Source organism: Phaethon lepturus, unplaced genomic scaffold (assembly GCF_000687285.1).
Source record: "Phaethon lepturus isolate BGI_N335 unplaced genomic scaffold, ASM68728v1 scaffold14051, whole genome shotgun sequence".
In the NCBI taxonomy this organism is placed as follows: Eukaryota; Metazoa; Chordata; class Aves; order Phaethontiformes; family Phaethontidae; genus Phaethon; species Phaethon lepturus.
Window position 1 is genome coordinate 2,252 of NW_010517062.1, and position 18,171 is coordinate 20,422.

The following is an 18,171-nucleotide window of genomic DNA, read 5'->3' on the forward strand; positions in this document are numbered from 1 at the left end:
TAGTCTTCTGAAATTTGCTTTTAAAAGCCAGAAAGGAACCTAGAAAAGTCACCTGTGTCCCAGGCATGGTCAGAATGCATGATTCAATCTCCGAGTTCCTGCCACTGTTTGAGGAGAGATTGCTTATTTGGCTCTTGCTTGGTTTGTGCAGAGCACATAAGATTATGCAAAGCTTTCCCTAAGACTTACTGCTTAAAAGAAAAAGTTTGAGCAGAAAATATTATGGTGTGGAGCATCCAGTAATAATGTGAAAGTAGGCATGTGAGAAGCTGGTTTGCGAAGAGCGCAGCAGCCAGTGCATTGCAGTGCTCAGCATGTCGGGGGCACTTCACTGGGCTCCTTGTTTCTGCCTTGCAGCAGGAGCGCTTGCTGCCTTTACTTCACTCGCATGCTGGAGGAGTTGCTCCTGGGTTTCATCTCCAAATGGTCATTTTGACTGTTGAAAAATGCTACTTGTCTCCAGCATGGTCCAGAGTTGAGTTCATAGATAAACTTCCTGCTGCTTTGCTTGCTCTTGGATTAAAACAGAACAGTTCTATTGCATGTTGCAATAAATTGCTTTTCCTGGTGTCCTACTACATATAACAGTGCTTGCAGCTTTCAAATTATCACTGTCTGTAGAGCAAGAAGTAAAACAGGATTTAAAAATCTCTCAAAACTTACTGCTTACACACTGTGTATTTTTTTTTACCTGATAGTAGGAAGTACTATTGTAGTTTTTTGGTGTGTTAGTGTAATTCACATACAAAGCTCAGGACAGATTTCAATGAAAGCTCTACACAGCCTTGGCACTACTACCAAGAGTCACATTCAAGTGAGAACAAGCTGAAGGCAGCCTTGGACATATCAATGAGTCATTTCCTACTGCTGCTGGGTTGAGGGCTATTCTAGCCCTCTTTGATACTCGATACTGTCGAGTAGAAGTTCATGTCTAGAATGATGTGGATTCCTTTTGGGAAGGAACTTCAGCCATTTCCTTGTCTGAAACATCCTTTGAAGGAGCTAAACTTCTCATGGCACTGCTCAGCACAGCTGTCAGAGCGAGCCTTTGTGCCGAGGACACAGAGCTCTGCCCACCTCTCCCTGGTCTGTAGTACCACAGCAGCAATCCACTTGCCAAGCAGCTGCCAGAAGCAGAACTTCTGAAGAAATCAGTGTGGTACAATTGCTCTTGGTTAATGAGCGACACGGACAAGCACATCTTCCCTCTGCTGAGGGGTCAGGGCGTTCCTCTGTTCTGTGCTCCAATGCCAGTTTGCCCCAGGGAAATACCTGTCACACCCCACCCAGGGGGTTACAGCACCCAACAGAGCATCAAGTGCTGTACAACTTGTGTGAGCACTAGAGAGGCAAAAACCTCTGCAGTCAGGCTTCCCTCAGACATTCCACAGAAACCCGATAAACAGGATATTAACACCCTGCAATGGCAGCTGACTCTGACCCCGTTTCACACACTGTCATTTTACATTAGCCAACTTGTACCTCTGGGAACAAAGGCTGTTGCATGGTTGTGGAAAAGTAAGTAGAGAGAGGGTGGGGAATGCAGCAGTGACATTGGATTAAGGCTTTGGTTAAGTTTTTGAGTTCTAAAGAAAGCTTCAAGATGTTACTTGATAATATATTTATTAAGAGAATCCATTGCTAAACATCTGAGAGAATAAAACAATAGAGGATCTTCATACACTTCAGACACTAAACACAGTTGTCATGAATTTTTAGGTTAAAAGAAAGCAAATTGCCTGGATCTTTTTCTTGATTCTGTAGGACATTTCCAAGAACTAACTTTTAAAAATCAATTAGAAAGACATACATCACTAAATCCAAGTATGATGATATGTTTTAAAAATAAATACAGAAATATGAACAAGTCTACAAGTAGAATATTGCCCTGTACATTCCGAGAAATGCAGAGCTCTTGCCTTCTTTACCTGGAAAGAGAGACCTCTAAACAACAGCAAAATTGGAACCATTATGCCTAACTTTCAGATACAGTTTGGCAGCAGCAAAAGCATGCTCAACAGATACAGTTTCAGAGCATCCCTAACCCTTTTCGCATGGGAGATTAGGTAAGCATGATTGAAGTACCAACAATTTACAAAGAACCTTTGATAAGAGTTCAAACAAGCTGGGGGTAAACACCCCCAGTGATATTTTCATTAAGAAAGAATATCCATAATCACTTAAAATCAGCAAGCACTGTAACTTAAACATCCTAACATTTTGGTCAGTAAACAAATGAATGTAATCCAATACAATACCAATTAGTTTATGACAAAATTTAAAACCATTTGGCACATGCTATAAAGACATTCTTCCTTAAGAGGTGAAATACATGTTTGAACAGGTACAAGCTGAGGAAATAGGACCAAAATAGCATTGTTGTTAACAGGTGTACAGTACAAGATTCACTCTTCTGTATTCAGACTCCAGCAGCATGCGTGGGTGTACTTGGTTGGTTAAGGCCTATGGTTGAACAAAGCCACCCCGCAAAATCCACCTCCTCCGCGTCAGATCTCTTAATGAAAGCATGAATCTGAGCAAAAAGTATTACTAGTATTATTATTCAAGCACTCAATCCGTTAAGTAATTTTGAATAACATGAACAACAACAAATCCAGTTCACTTTCAGTGTTCAAGCTAACTATAAAATTTGGCAAGCCACGGGAAGTGACCAGGAGAGCTTTTCTGCAGGATTACTGGAATAACCGGGATATTAAATGTACACATTGCAAAGTATTCCAGAGGAATACTGCCTACACAGTGCCTACTGCAGAATACTTACACTACAGTATGCTATAAGGATGCGACTCAGCCACTTGAGATAACACTCTGGGAAATGTCTGCCTGTGCACAGAAAGGCTTTTTGTAAAAGAAAGTGTGATGGCGTTTTGCATCCTTAATGATACAGCAGGATCAGGGCAGGGAAAATATTTTCTGCAGTAGAACTTTACACTTAAGGCCATGAAAAGATCCACTGAAACTGATAAGGTCATTTCATGTAGAAAAAATGCAAGATTTGCTTGTATCTAGTAGTTCTACAGACTTTGCAAGACAAAGCTGATGGGGGAAAAAAAAGAAACACATTTTGTGTTTCACAGAATACAACAGAAGTGCATTTAAAGTAGACCATAAAGGTACGTGGAATTTTGTTCTTTCATCCTCTTAAACACAGTTATCTATATATGTTATTATTGACTAACAAACACCAGAAAGAGAATTATTTTGCTGATTATTTTAGTAACATTAGGTCTTATTGTATCAAATGGCAGACTCCAAAATCCACCAGTTTTGGTCTCCTTGATAGTCCCTGTTCTAGGAGTGTGTGAAAGCCTGCAGTCCCTTGATTCCTGGCCCAGAGAAGCAGCCCTCCCCCTCCCCCCCCAACAAACTGCTTGTGCTGCTTGTGTCAAGGGCCAGAAACCACAGTCCAGGTCATACACTCTGGTCCTGACCTCAGGTCAGCTGAGGAACCCAACCTGCATGCAAGAGTGCTCTCAGTTCAAGTTAAGAACTTTCACTTACCATCAGCTGCTTCAAATCAGCTCTCTCAGCAGGATTTTTAATTAAACTAGAAAAACAAAGTGTTACACAGGTTACACACTATTATCTTTTAAAATAAAAATCAAGTTACATCAAATTGGTAGACGGATTTGGTCCCAGCAAGATATCAGTCTAGGTAAAAGCATTAGGTACTGTAGTGCCTCTCAAACATAGATCTGGGTCTGTAAGCAGTTCCCTCCTGTAGGTTTCACAGGTGTATTTTCAGTATGAAATCCTGAGCTGTCTGATCCTGTTCAGTGGGGGCAGAAGTGAGCATGTATGACCAAGCTAGAGAGATCAAATTCCCATTTCAACAAAAACTCAACAATATGAACCACTTTATCCCTCAAGTTTCTTTTTCCCAAGACTTTTCAAGCTCTGTATCAAGTACATCTGTTCTGTTGCTGTTCTTCCTTTTAGAAACAGTAAATACATATACATAGCTTTTACTAAATAAACTAAAACTTCCAAACTTCAATGAACTGCCTCCCTTAGCACTGAATATACTGGTTCAGTGCAGGTATCGCTGAATTGCGGTTAGAAAAGCAAATAGATGGGAGAATGACTGGTGTGGTAGAGATGTTAGTTCAGTGAAGCACTGGGAAAGAAAAAAGCACCTGGAGCCTGCAAGACTTCTGTATCGTATGGACTGGTCACAGCAGAATGCTACGAAGGTTACCCATAAAAGTAAGGATCCTCCTTTAGAAGCGTGGCGTATGATCAGAGTCTGTAAGTATCATGGTGTCTGCAGTGCTAAGCATGTACTAATCTAAGTTGCACACCAAAGCAGAGATCCTATCTTAGAGGAGAACATCTTTCAGCTTTGGAGTTCTCTTTGGAAGCACATGCTTTCAAGCTGGTGCCTGTAAAACGAGCGTCAGGCACATTAACAGTTGGACAAAGAAGATTATGCTAATTGAAATTACATTTGCCATGACCTACAAATAGCGACTCTGATTGCCAAGTTATTCATACAGTAAGACAGCAGGGCTGATCCCAAATGCGTCTCTTCACAACTTAGCCATAGAGAAAATACTCACCATTTATTAACAAAATCTTGAAATTCAGAACCAAAAACACCATTGGGCAGTTTTGGAGGTGGCTAAAAAAATAAAATAAAAATTCATCAGTCATTCAGCATAACTAATACATGATGATACACAACCTACCCAGAGATCTGTCCTGTATCTGGGTACAGCTGCAAAGCCAAGTAACAGCCCTAGCACTACCCAGGCCTTCTTTCAAGGTGCTCAAATGAGCTCTGAAACAAGAGTCAGGCAGACTTCAGCTTCCACACATGTGAAAAAAGGATGTGCTGTCATACGATTTATAAAAATAAAGATGCTGAGTTTATTACTAACAAATTTTGGTTATTACTCTTACAGCTGCTGGATTTTAGGCATTTCAGTAATCAATCAGATCAGAGACAGTTTCTATGGTGTGGGGTGTTTGTCAGTTTTAGGGTTTTTTCCCCTCTATACACACACCTGAATGGTGTTAACACAGCCTTGAGCTGTCATTAAAGAAGGCTCAGAGCAGCTGGCAGTAATTAGCATTTCACTATTCTCCTTACTACTAATCTCCATTTGGGGAAGGGAAGATGCCCTGATCATCATTAGTGCCATAATCCTTTTGATCCAAATATTCTGTCCCAGGGAATGCGTTTGTTCAGATTCTGAATTCAAAAAGAATTCTGATAAAGAAGAGTTATTGTATAAACCTGCATATTATTGTCTTGTTCTCCATGACATTTGCTACAGGATCAGAGTTAAGTTTTCATTCTTACACCATGGGTCTTCCAAGCACTTACATTCAGTGTACTTACATGTACGAGTTGAGACATGGCCTGCATTCAGTTACTCACTGGTGTAAAAACTTTGTTGGACATAGCAGCTCAGGCTGAAGCTTGCTTGCGCTACACCAGACGTGGCAGAAGACGATCTTGCCAAATTCTCAGCTACTGCAGCTTTTCAGCTTAAACTGACCTCCTCAGGGTGCTACATGAGCAGGACCATAGTATCTCAAGTATCCAATGCTAACTCCAATACGACAGCACTAACTCTTGGAATAGTGTTACAGAATATGCAAAATGGGGTTTGTGATGTGAGAGGAGAATTGTGCAGACGAGGAACAGCAGCAGTTTATCAGTACATGTACAGTAGCATAAGCAATGCTAGTCTTTGCAGGGACCTAGACACCAACTGTGCTTTTAAAATAGCTGTGTCAGACACTATTTTTATACTTCATTCACCTGGAACAGTTATGTTAGCCAGCTGTTACAATTGACAGCTAACATGAGCATGCTTTTTTTTGTGTGGAAGGACACAAGCAGTTGGAGTCATATGAGTTTCAGTAGCACTTGTGACAATATTGGAAACAGACTGTCAATTCTAAAATACCAATCTCCATTAACAAGCCTTGTAGCTTAGCTATTTGAAAAAGTGTTATAAATGAGGTTGTTCATAAGACTAAATTAAAAAATAAATTTTGTATATGCTTGATCATACTGTTTGCTATTAACTGTCCTAACAGGTTGCATGATCCAGGCTAGAAAACCCATAAAACTACTTAAATGATACAGAGAAATGAACTAAAATTTTCCTGGGAAAAATTTAAAAATCAAACTAACACACATAACAAGGATGTGTCTCATACTGCAGCAATAAAAGATCAGAAGACCTGGCTCATCCTAACACTAGCCCCATACCCCCTCAAATTCTGGAACACTTTAAAAATGTACAACTGTATTAGTACAAGTGCAAATAGCTGATTACCTCATTAACTATGTAATCAAGAAGTTCAAAGATTGCCATTGGGGGTCTGCTGTCTGGTCCATAGGCTAAGAAGAAATTGCAGAAGGGGAAAAACACAGTGTTACTCTCCTCCCGTGGCAAGGGTGTTTTAAGAAGCTAAGTCACACACTTCATTCTTACATGGCACCCAATAGATTTATAGGAAATAAAAGTGGAACAGCAACAGGGTAATACTTTCATGCAAGGAGACACTGTTTTTAGGCTTGGCCCAAACCATTAACTTCACTGGGAATCATCCTAGTGTACTTTGATCAGCATTGCCTCTTAACGAGATGAACCGTATCAACAGAACGGGATCTTAATGGTGCTCATGAACAGCTCAGTTATAAACAAAGGGCTCTTTGATTCTCAAACTCCGATACCTCCTCATAGTGAGACTGAGACAGGTGCCCAATACAACCCTGATTTTTTTAAAGTTTAAAGACACACTATGCAAATCAATATTGGGTAAGGAAGACCTTTAAGTGACAGAAAAGGGTGTTAGAAAAGAATTTAACAGACTGTGCTAACTTACAGCTCATGGGTCGACCAGGTGTTCTTTGCCTGGGTGAGGTCTCGGTGACAGGAGAATCTCCCTCTACTGGGCAGCCGAACATTAACTCAAGCTCCTTTGCGTCAGGAGGAGGAATTGGGTATCTGCCAATGGCCATTTCCACCAGTGACAACCCCATACTCCATATATCTGATTGCACTGAATAATGGGTTCCCTGTAGTCTTTCCGGCTACAAAAAAAATGAAGGGGAGACTGTATTGTAACAAGAAAGAAAAAAAAAACTGCATTCCACAATAGCCTGGATAAAATGAAGGATGAAACCCCGACTTATTAGTATGACATGTTCCAGTGAGTGACTTGTTGATCTTTTTCTTTAAATATCTCACCTGGAGTTCTAGAAGTTCCACAACCATTGCATGCCACCACTGCAAATAGCTTTGAGACTTCTTAAAAACAATGCTATTATGTTGCTGTTTTACTTCTTTAGCATAATATCGAAATGTTGCAACTATGAATAATGATGGGATAATTAAAGAACAAGGAAGAACAACTAATATGGGCAACTAAAGGTTCACCTCTACCATTCTGATACTTCCCTACAGCAGAAATGCATTTATACAAGGATTATTATATACGTGCATACTGCAGCTTTAGATCCATATTCAAATAATTTTTAAGTAAACTGTTGAGCTCTATAATCCACTGGAATTATAATAAAATGCAACGTACAAATTGAACGATAAAGTATTACAGAGGGAACAGACCTCTCCTGGAGGTATAATGATTGAAAAAAAATATATATAGACATGTGTTCTGCCAGCTTAACCACTCGCATTTTTGTTTGTCAGGCCCTAATGCGCAATGGGCTTAAATTTTTATCAAGAAAAAACCCACATAGGGAAAAACACAAACAAAAATTATGGATAGATTATATGTACATGCTAATGTAAGTATTACAAAAATGCATGCAGGTAAGACACTCAGCTAAAAATATACTTTGTATTGTTTTTTAGGAGACTCGAACACTGGAGAGAGATTTAGATACCGGATTTTTTGGTCAGTTGAATCATGACTAAAACCGTTATCAGGATATTCCAGTCACATTGCTCCAAAGATCGTCAGTTTTGATCAGTATACACATCTTCTGGTTCTGCCTAAAAAACTAAACCCTAAGATTAGTCCTTAACTAACTCCTTTTGCCTCGTTTTTGCACTTGCTTTATCAGTACTATGCTGAGTGCTGGATATGGTTTCTGCAATTTTTAATACATCGATCTACATCATCCTTGGATCCATTTTTACTAAAACTTCTCAAAGAAAAAGTTCACTTTGCTTTTCTGTTCTCTTTTTAAAATCAAGCTCCTTTTTTACCAAAATGGTGCAGATTCTTCCTTGACTATATGCATGTTTTGGAAAAATATAGATGTAGTTTGAAGCTTATTCTCATAGAACAGAAGAATGCAGTATTATTGTAAAGTCTCTTCCCTCTGCCGTAACAGGCGATAGTTTTGTTAAATTAGTCTTGCAGCATTTATTGAGATTATGTTTCAGCTTTCTCCAGTGTCCCACCTCAGCGCTTTCCAAAGCCATTTGTATAAACTACACGATTGCTGGACAATGGATAAAGATGCCCAAAAATGAAGCTACACAGTAGACCTTAATAAAATGTAAGTGTAAAGGAAGAAGTGAGAGAAAAAGAAGGAAACACACAGAGTACTAGTTATACAAAAATAATAAAAATCTAGAAAATATGTTCAAGTTAAGCATTGTTGATTGTACACACCTTCATATGGTAGAACAGGATGATGTCTGGCATGTTAACAATTCTCTAGCTGTTATTTGAAAAAGTACGCTAAGGGAGATACTGCAAGAAAAGGTACTTCAAATACTATCAACAAAAATAAACAGAATCACCATCATGGCTTGGTCTGTGACATACAGCAACAGAGAGCAAAGCTAAATCTTAAGTCTGTAGAAACAATAAATTGAAGAAAACTGAAGGCAGACAGCACTTGCTCTCATTCCTTCTACTAGAAATGAAAGGGAAAGCCAGCAGTAACTATGTCAAGGGCCCAGGAGAGATGGAGGTGTGAATTTTTTTTTGCTAATTAGCAAGAGCCCCTAGATGTATTTGGGAACATAAGCCACAGTTATTTTTCAAGTATGTTACCAATATTAAATGACAAAAAAGAATACTGTCTTTGATGTTGAAATGCAGGTCCCATGCTGAGCAGAAGCAGCATTATTATGCTTTTTTTCCTTTAAGTCTAAGCCCACACAGTTTCAGTCCTACAGCAGAATCTCCGAACACCCTGACTGTATGAGTTAAGTGGTTGTACGCTGAACAAGGCGAGTACCTTAAAATAAGAGATCTGTTATTTCCATTAACTATGGCCTTGCCCACACCAGCCACTCCCAAGGTTTCTCTTGTTGCTGCAGCCCTGCTGGGTTCCCAGCAGTCACAACAGAATCCCTAGCAAGGCAGCAGCTCGCCTACGTAAGTCACGGCAGCAAAATGCCAGAGTGGAAAGAAAACCACACTTCATAAGGAAAGCAAACTATAAATACTGGGCTTTTTTTGAGGTACATGTATACAAAACCCAAATGCATTAACCAATTGGATTCTGCAACGTAGACGCAGCTGCATCTCTTCTGTAGCATTATAAAATATTCCAAGTTGCGCGGCTTTTCTTGCAACAGTCTTTCTCCACACACACAGTCTGCTATGATACTGGAATATTCCTGGAATGCAAGAAGCACTGAACTATGAGCAGCAGTAGTAATGGCAATAGTTGGTTTCTTGTTTGATTTCTGGAACTGTGATAACTCTACCATTCTGTATAGTAAACCCAAAGCTGTAAAATCTGTACTTACAGACATGTAGGAGCGTGTGCCAACAAACGAGTTTGCCATAGAATCTATCAGTTGTCCACTGACACCAAAATCACAAAGCTTGATTTCACCTCTAGAGTTTACCAAAATGTTAGATGGTTTAACATCTGGAAAAAAATGAATGGATGATTTATTTTTATAATAGATAAAGTGGGAAATTTGACAATGAAAGTAACATGAAAGGTGAGAATTACCATGTGCCCCCCTTTGTTTCCCTTCTAACTATGACACAGCTCTATCGCTTCTCTGGCAACACTCAGAGAAGATACTTGGTTCCCTATCCAGGCCCATTTCACAGGCTCTCCATTTAAATACCGATAAGCAAAAATTTTTTTTTTAATTACAACTGTAAAAAGGCTGTTAAGTTTTAAGTTTCAATTTCACCCTGTTTCTTGGCTTTCAAGCATTAAGTTTGGGTATCTACATCCTTGCAATGACTAACATTTGAGAGAAATTTGAAAGCATGTCTCAGCATAACTCCTCTTTAATGATGCTCTTTTGCCTATAAATAATCAATACAGAGACCCTACATATTTATTTCACAAAGGTCAATGAACCACAGCAGCCACATCATCATCCCTAACTTAGCCTTCATATGTACTGAAACATAAATCACCCTTAACAAAACAGGTCTTGAGCGTGTTCTTGCTGTTCTGGCTTTTGTTTGTTGGGGTTTTTTGGGTGTTTTTTTCTGGGGGGAGGGGTGGTTTTGTTTGTTGTTGTTTTTTTTCTTCAAAAAAGCTCTAGAAAAATAATTATCTTATTGTTGAAATGCTGCATTTAAAATACTTGGAGATTTTTTACCTGTGATAAAACCCCCTCATGATTTTGAATTCATCATTTTTTTTCTAAATGGGAATTTAATAAGGGTCACTGGTAGCTAAGCAACTAATAACAGCTATTTGTGAATGCAAAGGTACAAAGAACAGGAGTATAGTATTTCTCTTACAGCTGTGAAGTTTTTCTTGCAGCTCAGCTTGTCATTACCAATGCATTATCGAGATAAGTTAACAGCACACATTTGCAAAGAAATGCTACAGAAAAAAGGTGCTATAAATTGGCTTTGAAGAAAGAGATCAGCTCAGCCTATCAAAATTTCACTTAGACTCTGCTATTCAAGAGCGGATCCAGAAGTCTATAAAAGTCTAACATTTTCATTTGCTTTTCACTTTTAAACACAAATATACTGCAGGTAGCTTTCGTTTCAGTGACCGAGGAACCGACCTTGGCTTGCAATTTCAACAGAATGTCACTGGAAAGAGATCTCCATGCAGAAGGTTATGCCCCACTGAGCAAGATCCATGGAGATTGGAAATGAAGACAAAACTCTTTTTTAGCTGTTTTTCCCCCCAGAACCCTTTTAAAGAACAAAACAAAGTTTGAATCAACTTATCTACTTTTGGAAATGGTGGCTACAGTTTCTGGTTCCTGACATCACCTTTCTAGGTAACTGGAACTGGCCAGGCACACCGGGAACAGTGTTTTGTGACAATTTGTGTATACACAAGTTCTTCTAGGCTCAGCTACAGGACAGCGAGCCTACAGCTTGTCCACTTCACTTGGAGCAAGCATCAGCCTGTAGAAAATCCGGAGAGCGATCCAACACACTACTCCCTGCTCTGAATAGAGCAAGTCGTGCCTGCGTACATCTTCCTTCTACCGCAAAAAACAAAATCCCAGCTGCTTTTGCCAGGTACAGCCTTCCTCCTTATTGCGGGGGGAAGAATATGGGCAAGTATTTTGTGTGTACTACTTTCAATTCCCCACCCCTAGGAAAGTAAGCGGTTTATAAATATTGCCTTCCTCAATAGATCTGTAAGAGCAGCAGAGGCACTGGGCAGTTCGTGGAGCTGTTAACAGGCAGGAAACAGAACGCTGCACGCTGGTGAACTCGCAGCAGGACTTCGGTAAAGAGAGATTTCAGAGGCCTTCTGGGCAGACAGCTGAGCCTTCTGCAAGTTCTACCTCCTCTGTGCAAGTTTTGACTACTTGTAGGAACTCACCACAAGTACACTTCACAAGGAAAAGGAAGAATCCAGTCTAGGAGCTTGACCTATCAGTTCAAAATTCCGGCAGGATACAAACCCAACCCAAACAAACCCCAAAACCAAGCAGATGTTAGTGCAGCGAAGCAGGCAGCAAAGATTCGATTCCCAGCTACACAGGAATCTGCACCTGAAGTTCTGTGTAAAAGTGAGGTGGAAAAAAAAAGTGTTTGCAAAAATATACTGGAAACAAACTATGCTGGAAGCACTGCAGAGCCTGAACAAATTATAGATACGGCCTTTAGATTTGTACTGCTTATCCATGCACATCTACTAGTTCAATTCAGAACAAAGGCATAAATCCTCGCTTATCTCCGCAGCTCATGAATACTTCATGTTCATAATTAAATGGCAAAAAAAAATAACATTAGCATTCCACTGTCAGTGAACCAAATGACATTCTCTTTGTAAGCATCTTGCATGCTCCCGAATCCACCTGGTCTTTTGAAGACTTCACTTTTACCTTCAGCGTTTCTCCAGCTGATAATGCCACACTGTGCCTCTCACAATAGCACAGCAAATCATGACTCCTCACCGGAGTTTTATATAAAGCTTGCTTCCCCCTGCACATTTTCATTTTCCTCGCAAGGCGCCCAGTGTGAGCAGAGTGTGATGTTTGGAACACTGCTGTCTTTCCACCCCTCTAAATGTAGCACACTATGCTATTTTAACTCCAGAGTGTCTGAGCACTTAAGCAGTTTCTCTGGAAACCAGAGATTCATTTTGCCAAATGGAACAGGAATACCAAGGCATCCTTCAGAATGTATGCTGTAACTTGCAAGAAACGGACAAATCTAGAAAAGATGACCAAGTATGTTACACAAGTGAAGTATTTCAGTTTTAAAGACAATGAAAGGACATTTTGTACATCAACCCAGACAACCCAGAAACAGAGCTGTTCAATTCTAGAGAAGTCCTTAGCCAGTCCAGAGGGATGCATACAGACATCAATGAAAAGGGAGCTAGTTAATATAAAGAATTTACAAGACATCCTGGAAATCTCTGTAAGAGGTATGCCGCCTCTGCTTGAGCCCCGATCTCCCCCCTGGCACAAACCCAGTTCATTCCGAAAGGTGGCCCTGGACGTTCTCTAACACCATCAGGCGAGAATTTCTGATGTACAGGAGTTGAGTAGCCAGACACTCGAGAACATATTTGTCTTGCAGCACATTACTGGTACCTTCCAATCACTTTCAGTTTCCCAAGGCAGGCTCTCCTGAGGATACTCCAGGAACTAATGCACAAGGACAGACCGTTGGCAGCATCCCTGCTGTGTGGTACCTCATATCCTGGAGCTGCTGGGGGCCACCGGAGTTCAGAAATCTCACAAAGCTCCTTCCATGCAAAAGGAGACTTTCCAGAGAATTACCCCCCCAGGTTGTGCTCGAGAACTAAAATTATGGTCTGATTGACTTACAGGATTTTTATTCATCCTGAGACAAAAACACAGCAAAACATGTTTGTGTGTGTCTTAATAATCTGCAACAATATACTTTGTAATTAGTTACAGGACATTTCTTTCCTTGTCATTTAGTGCCTTCTGGTATTAACCACAAAGGTAAATAGGACCATAGAAGTAGCATTTTCTAAAGCTATTTGTAACAGGGAAAGTTATATTTAACAGAACAGGCGACATTATGAAAATATCTACCACAGTCAGGCTCCCTGCCCCCTTCCTCTTCTGTGCCTGCTTCGTATCCCACTAGTTTGTCTTTCAGAAGTTTTGCAATTTCCATCATGTCTTTTCAGAGAGGACCAAAACAAAGCACAGCACACCAGATGAGCTAACGCTCTATAAAAGAGACCATTTTCCATTCCTTCCTTAATAAGCCCTAATGATTTCTTCCCTGAGCTGTGTGTAATGACAAGCAAATACTTTTCCTCAGAGGTCACAGTTAGTCCAGGATACATCTGCGCGTGGGATCACTTTAAGCTAAACATCATGTTGAGCAGCTACCATATTCCATTTTGTAGTTCTTTATATCCATCATTGCGTCACTAACAAGTTTTATCAATTTATTTTTTATTCTTTTCTTTCAGATCAGCATTATTATTTGTCTAACAGCAGTCTCCTGCTTCAGAATGCTGCGTACTAGCTTCTGCTGACCATTATGGAAAAATTAACATCTTGTAGAATCCTCACCCTGGAAGACAATCCCGTGGATTTCTGCCCTATGGTGATGTTGCAAGTCGTTTGTTTTACCACCCCACAATCACACCAAAAATCACAGTTGCACTAACCATCCTCAACTGCCGTCAGTTACAACAGATACACCTTCACCACTCTCTACCCAAAGGGAATGCTCAATCTCTTATTTCAAAAATAGTACTTTGATGAGGTTGCACAGCCCAAGAAAATTATGTCTTCTTTAACTGCTCTGTATGCACTTAGTCTATTGAACAGTTCATTAGAACACTAAAAGCTAAACAAAGAAAGCATTCATCTACCTGAAGTTCCTGAACACTTGATTTAAACTGATTTTTTCCCCAGATTTATATACAGTGCAAAAAAAAAACAACAGTGACATGAACAGTTGAGGTATAAAATCTACATTAATGGGTGAGACTAGTCAATAATCCAAAAAACAAGCTGGATGCCTGTGAGTTTCAAAGGCAAGATTCTACACACAGATTCTGCCTACCCCCCGGCCTCCACCCCCCACCCCCGTCTTTGTTTTCCCCAATCAAAAATAGTGAGAATGGTATGTTTATTTGCTGGTTAGGCAATACAGCTTTTTTGACATGAAACAGAAAAGAAAGTAAAGTTGTAATGTAAGATGCTTTTTTTTTTTTTTGTCAATTACAAAAAGGCCAAGCATCTAATATGTCAAATACCAGAGAAGTCAATACACTTACACTGGTATTCTTGCATTTTAAACCCATGTTTAACATTCAGGCATGCATTACCTAAGCATGTTCTGACAACATTAAACCCTACTGACACCATTTTAGTCTACATACTTTTTGTGTATTACATTTCTTCCACTTGTCAGTCCCTCCTTAATCACACAACAGTACAGCCAGTATGCAGTTGAGCATCAGTCAACCTCCAGAAGAGGAGAACTTCACACTGAGGACAGCACCTTGCTCATAGATCTGACATGGAGGAAGCTGAATCAGGGCCCTCCTCAACTAAGAGGCTAAACTGTAACAGCTCAGTCTAGTGTGCCAGCTCACACGAGGTCCAGCTTACACACAGGGGGGTCTACAAATAATGTGTAAAGGGCAACCTGCAGGTAGACTGGTAAAGAATATCAAAGACGGAAGCCAGCACATTTGGCTCCCTATGTCAAGAGTTGGAAACATTGTTCTGACTGGTTTTCTTTTTAGCTGCTAGCACTAGCCATGATCAACTTCCAAAAGATCATTTTAGCTCCCACTTCAGACATCACACGTTTCAATGAGAGTTTCTGCAAAAAGCATACAAGGTCAAGCATCCCCAATGTAATCAGAGCACACCGCATGAAAACTGAGCTAAAAAATAAAAGTCACAATTTGTACATGGAATTTTACTGCAGTGAATGTGCCCTGCAGTGTAACAGTGGAAGCAATGTAGAAGAGAAAGAGGAACTTTTGCTGGTCCATGCACTTAAAGTGCAATCTCTCATGTAGCCAATACTGTGAGGTTAGGCTTCACTTAAACAGGATCCGAAGGGCTTCATTTTGGGTTTATCAGATTTACAGATTGTAAAACTGAAAAATTAAAAATTGCTGTCTCAGCAGCCAGTTAAGCAAGAACAACCTAAAAAACACACCCCAAGCAACCAACATGGTAACAAAAACCACTGCTGTGGCTGAATTGAGAACCACAAGATACAACTGTCACTCTTCCAGTATGCCCTAAAACAAGATGATCTCTTTCCCAGGAGTCTCCCTTATGCTCTGAACGGACACAAATGACTTTGCAACTACCATCAAAAAATCTTTACAGAGACTACCTCCTTTCACCAGGAGAGCTATATCTGATTGTTTAAAAAACCCAAAACATAAACGTGTCATGAACACTGTGTTCATGCGTAAAGTGATCCTACAACAGATTGTATCAGCTAGGATTGCTAATCACTCTTTTTGGTCTGGCCAACAAATCTAAGCTCAGACACGTATTAGTTCCTGATGGAGATATTTTTATAATTGGAAGATTGATCTCACGTGGTACAAAACTCACTGAACAGCTGGCATGGTTTGCAGTGATCAGGCAGTATATATAATGATTAGTGCCATTCAAACAAAAACATGAAATGCTCCATCTCCAGTCTTCAGTGTACACTCACATCAGGAATAAAAGAATTTATTACTTTACCATATCAAGTGTCACTTTTGTTTAATGGAACACGCAACAGATTAATGAAAGAGCTGGATTTTAAAAAGAGGCAAATAAGTTGAAAATAAGGCAGTGCATTTATTTTACAGTAAAGTAACTGAAGACCCCAGGAGTGCAGAAGCAACACTGTTTTTACAGTGAAGCAGCATCACCATGTTTTTAAAATCATTTGAGTATAAAAAAGACGCAATTCTGCATGATAGATGTCTACAAATAGCACGTGAATGTAAGACAGCTGGTAGAAATAGTGACTTTCTTTGACAAGTTTTAATGGCAATAGTGTTGAACTGTCAAATTAATTTTAGGTCGGAAGTTTTAATTGTGAATCTCTCCAAAGATCTTGTGGTGACACTCAGATCTGTTCGTAACAAAGACTAGCGGTTGCAATGAAGAAAGAGATACAGTGGGACAATGCTTTTTAATAGAGTTTTCTTCATAGAGTTAGTTATGTCATTACTAAACCCCATTTCTAGGTATCTTAACTGCCTTTTGCTTCTCTTTCTCTCTTTATGTAGTTTCCATTCCTGTACTCAATTAAGAACTTACCTCCATACATGTTGCCTCATTTGAAGTGCTGACATTTCTAAGAAAGATACTGCCCAGAACTGTACTAAACAGGTTCTATCTTCACTGCAGCTACACTAGACGATAGTTAACCTGGCCCAAGTGCCACTGCTGCAGGTAGGAATGCGTGAGAGCTTCTTCAGTGCATACCACTGTCCAAGATTCAGCCTCTGCTTCTGTACCTGTCTGTTTACCTAGAAGTTTATCACATTTTTGTGTTTAAAAAGTGTTCTCTTCCCAGAAAATGCAGGAGGACTTATTCGGCATTTAAGGGAAGCAGAGTCAGAATCACTCAGGTCCTTCAACGTAGTGCTATCTTCAGCGCAAAGGGAGTACTTCTGGTCTCAAGGTAAGGTTCCCAGCTCAGGCACATACTCCCAACCGGCCAAGTCACTCTGGCAGCAAGCAGTTCCAAACACAGACAGAAATTCTGTGTGCACATATAGGTATACCAGGTTTAAGCATCAATTAGAAGCCCGGATAAAGAGCAGTAAGATAGCAGAAGTTGAAGATGGATGACAACCATAGTAAGAGATTTGAATTTTAAAAGTTTGCCTTACACTACCAAAGAAAAAACCTCTGAACCAAAGTCATTGAACTATAAAGAACCGATCATAGAAAAAGCATGTATTTCAGTCTGAATAAAAATGGTATTCAAGAAAAGTTACAATGTAAAATTTTCTCACCTCTGTGCATTATTTTATGCTTTTCTCGCAGATATGTGAGTCCTTTTATTACCTACAGACAAGTAAAAGAAAAAAAATCTAATTTATGAAACAGAAGAGATAATTGCATCCTTTGTCTATACAAGAACTCCAACTGAATTCTTTCCATAACAGAAATCCCAAAATGTAATCACTTCAAATCAGGGGTTTTTTTTAAATTTGTACCTCCAGCTCAGACTAGAAAAACAGAGTCAACCAACCCCTTACTGGAAGTTTTGCATAGAGAGCTTGTTGTACAATAGGTATGAAAAGGGAACATTCAAAATTTTTTAATGAAATGTTAATAACGTTCTTATCCAGAAGCATCAGCTGATACAAAAGCAGAAAAATCAAAGCAAACACAATCAAATGTGTTACTCATTCCAATGCCTTGAGCTACCAAACAATGACATGTATAAAGACTGCTTTTTTAAAAGAAAGCAGCATACTTAATCTGCTAAAATTCCTCTCCCCCACATCCTTCAGTCCTCAAGTGGCAGCTTCCGGGATCTGGTATTACCACACCAAGACACTAATGTACCCACTTCCAACCCTGGAGAGCTATGAACACACTTACTGCAATGCTGACTTTGCCCAGTATCTGCTCTGGAATTCTTCCAGCCTTTTTCAGTACTTGATCCAAGGAGCCGCCATCCTAGTGACAAATACGTCAATAGTCAAGTTTTAATCAAATTACTCTAAAACATTTTAAACAGGATTGTAGTCTGAAGCCTGAATTTGGTGAGAAAAAAACCACTGCTTTGCATGTTTGATTTAACATTGTTACGGTGCATATCTGG

General features: G+C 39.7%; 1 protein-coding gene across 1 annotated transcript in view; it reads right to left on the minus strand.

Annotated features, from left to right (window-relative positions):
• Window positions 1-1,606: 1,606 nt before the first annotated feature.
• Window positions 1,607-18,171, minus strand: part of LOC104615077 (dual specificity mitogen-activated protein kinase kinase 1) — a 30,925-nt gene continuing 14,360 nt past the window's right edge. Inside the window, exons 4-11 of the mRNA XM_010296273.1 lie at window positions 17,949-18,026; window positions 17,354-17,405; window positions 9,720-9,844; window positions 6,868-7,075; window positions 6,315-6,379; window positions 4,581-4,642; window positions 3,523-3,568; window positions 1,607-2,533 (exon numbers count right to left, since the gene is read on the minus strand). Coding sequence (XP_010294575.1) covers window positions 2,420-2,533; window positions 3,523-3,568; window positions 4,581-4,642; window positions 6,315-6,379; window positions 6,868-7,075; window positions 9,720-9,844; window positions 17,354-17,405; window positions 17,949-18,026 — 750 coding nt within the window. The 3' untranslated portion in view covers window positions 1,607-2,419. The remainder of the gene's footprint in view (window positions 2,534-3,522; window positions 3,569-4,580; window positions 4,643-6,314; window positions 6,380-6,867; window positions 7,076-9,719; window positions 9,845-17,353; window positions 17,406-17,948; window positions 18,027-18,171) is intronic.